The 2,836-nt window shown below is 68.7% G+C and overlaps 1 protein-coding gene across 1 annotated transcript in view; it reads right to left on the reverse strand.

Annotated features, from left to right (window-relative positions):
- Positions 1–77: 77 nt before the first annotated feature.
- The window catches only part of TEPSIN (TEPSIN, adaptor related protein complex 4 accessory protein), a 6,966-nt gene continuing 4,207 nt past the window's right edge, over positions 78–2,836 (reverse strand). Inside the window, 3 exon segments of the mRNA XM_025216918.1 lie at positions 78–2,098; positions 2,491–2,625; positions 2,795–2,836. The exon segment at positions 2,795–2,836 is cut by the window's right edge and continues 28 nt beyond it. Of these exon segments, the coding sequence (XP_025072703.1) occupies positions 1,514–2,098; positions 2,491–2,625; positions 2,795–2,836 (762 nt within the window). The 3' untranslated portion in view covers positions 78–1,513.

Raw genomic sequence — 2,836 nt, forward strand, 5'->3', positions numbered from 1 at the left:
GCATGGTCGCCGTTTGCTCTGCTCAGAGCTGTCCCGTCTAGTCCGACCTGCCCGATCAGGGTCAGCCCTGCCCAAGCCAACGCTGCCCCGTGCCCGCCCGGCCGGGACCAGCAGGTCCGGTCGCCCCGGGGGAGAGCCTGGCTCTCGAGGCCCGCACGCGGCTTGGCCCCTTTCTTCCCCAGCCGGGCCCCGGAGCCGCCTGCCCCACTCCACGGGCCCAAAATGCTGCTGGAGCGGGAGCAGAGCGAGCCAGGCCGAGCAGGGAGCAGCAGAGACGAGCTCCCCGTCGAGGCCTCGTGCCCCCGACTCCCCAACCCCGGTTAAGCCTCCGGAGGCCGTGAGCAGGGATCCGGCCTCCGAGGAATAGGCAAAGCAAGCGGTGGGGAAGCAGCACGCGGGAACCCCGCACCCTCCAGAGCAGAGCGGACGGTCGCCAGGACTGTTTCACCGCCCTCGCCAAACGGGTTATCCCGGGCGCCGTGCTGGCCAGGATGCGCGGGTGGATCGCGGGTAACGAGGCAGCCGGGGCGGGGCTGGGCTGGGCTGGGGCGGCCCCCTGCCCGCCGTGCCGGTTTGATCGGCTGCGCCCCACCGAGCGCGCAGGCAGCTGCATGCTGCAGAGGCCCTGGGGCTCTTGAGGAGGGGCAAGGAGGGCAAGGTAAGGGATGGCCCAGGCACGCTGCCCCGTTACAGGGGCAGGGGAGGCAAAAGAAGCAGGACACCGGCCCCAGGTGGTCGACGCTGCAAGAAGAGACCCAGGCTAGCTCTCCGTGTGCACGGCTTTGTGCTCCTTTTATTAACAGGTACCTAGCAGCAACACCTGGGGTCTGTGAACATGGCACATCCCTGTCCCCACCGGGCACGGGCCCTCCTCCTGGTCCCACGGGCCGACCCCGCACCTGCCACCCAGCGGCAAGGAACATGCGTCTGCAATGGCAGCGCTCCGTGAGGGTCCGGCCGTGGGGGCCTGGGATGCTGCTAGTCCGATGTCTCCCGCCCTGCTGCCCTGAAGGTCCAGGATGTGCCTACAGCAACCAGGCGCAGAGCCCGAGCCCTGGTTGGACAGTCCTGGAGCGACTCCACCGAGGCCACTGCAGCTCGTTACATCAGTCGATGCTTCACTGATGAGCCCAGAGCAGCACCTTGCCCACGTGCCCCTTGACTCTGGGCTGCAGCGCCCCAACCCACAACAGCGGGGCAGGGGTGCAACAGGCCAGCCCAGCATGTGTGGGTCCCTCCCTTCAGGGGATGGGGAGATGGAGCCTCACCCCCCTCCTTCCCCTGCAGCACAGAGGAAGCTGTCCTCAGCCGGCGTGCAGCATGGGGGCCACGGCTCTGTGGCCCCCACATCCTCTTCCAGGGGGATTCAGCCCCGCCAGGTCCATCTGCTGCCAGGTGGGTGCAGCAGGATTCAGTCACGTGCTGCCTTACAAGCACCCCTCCTGCCCGAAAGAAGGGACGGCCTCGAAGGGCAGCCGGTCCGTGCCCAGTCTGTCACCGGAGCGCAGGGCAGCTACATGTTGAGGAAGGAGAACACGGAGGGCTCCAAGTTGCCTGCGGGGTCTCCCTGGTCCCCAGCGTGGGGCGGCCTCCATGGGGCCACGACCGCCGGCTCCCCACCGGTGGCCAATGCTGCGTCCGCAGGGGGCACCAGCTCCATGCCGGCGAAGAGGGAGAGGCTGAGCAGGGGCACGGACGCAGCCCCTGCGCCGCTCGGCGTCTGTGTGCGCTCGGGGTCCGTGTGAGCACCATCCTCCGCAGGCTGTGCCCCCGCCAGTCGGCATGACACCTCCTGCTGGCAGGGGCCGATGGGCGCCGCATTCCCGGCCTGCTCGCAGGTCTCCGCACCTGCCTTGAGCTGATCTAGGCAGGCTGGTGTGGCAGAGAGAGGGGGATCCAGGTCAGGAGCCTCCCATGCCCCCAAGGGGAGTGGGGCCAGGCTGATGGGCTGAAGAACTCTCTCCCCTGCCAGAGGCACCGTGTCGGTCAGCAGGTCCTGCGTGCGCTGGGCTGGCCCTCCGGCGGGGGCAGCCAGATCCAGGGGGCAGCTCACGGGAGGGGTCCGGCTGCTGCACAGGGCCTCGAACTGCCTCAGGATCTGGGGGGACGGAGTGAGACGTCAGCAGAGCCCCACACCCCTGGGAGGTCCCTGCTGGCCCCCGGCTCTAGCAGCGTGCGCTGTGGAGGTCCCCAGGCCAGGCCCTCCAGCTGTGACGGGGCTGGGGAAGCGAAGGCCATGCAGGCTGCACTCCCTCCTGCCTGCACCAACCAGACCCTGGGGCAGGATCCCACAGACTCTGGGAAGCATCGTTCAGTCAGTGCCTGGCAGCCCTCCCCATGCTCACAGTGCCAAAGCAGGGAGCGGTGGCTGCGTCTTGGGGGGCAGCACTGAGCCCAGGAGCTGGTTCCCACTGGGGTCGGAGCCCACGGGCCCCAGCAGCATGGAGCACAGAGGAAGTCGCTCCCCGAGCAGTCAGCCTTGAGCATCACCTTGGTGGCTTTGTTGGCCACGGGCCCGGGGCTGCCTTGGCTGAGCTGCTGCAGGTGCTGCCGGGTCATCAGGAAGATCTGGTCCGGGGCCAGCAGGTCGGAGCACATGAGGGCGGAAATGGCACACATGGCCCGCTGCAGGGACACGCGGGGAGCGCTGTCAGCCCGCAGGAGCCCAGCCTCTGCCATGGGATGCGGACAGATGCTGCTGGTCCTCCAGGTCCCCCTGGCTGCCCCCGCCGTGGCCTGAAAGCCCTGCTAGTAACCTGGGACTGTTTGAGCCTCCCCCCACAGCCCCATTCACCAGGCAGGCGCAGGCGCTGGGGTCCTGCAGCGTCCGGTTCAG

Source organism: Alligator sinensis, unplaced genomic scaffold, assembly GCF_000455745.1.
Source record: "Alligator sinensis unplaced genomic scaffold, ASM45574v1 scaffold1200_1, whole genome shotgun sequence".
Classification (NCBI taxonomy): domain Eukaryota; kingdom Metazoa; phylum Chordata; order Crocodylia; family Alligatoridae; genus Alligator; species Alligator sinensis.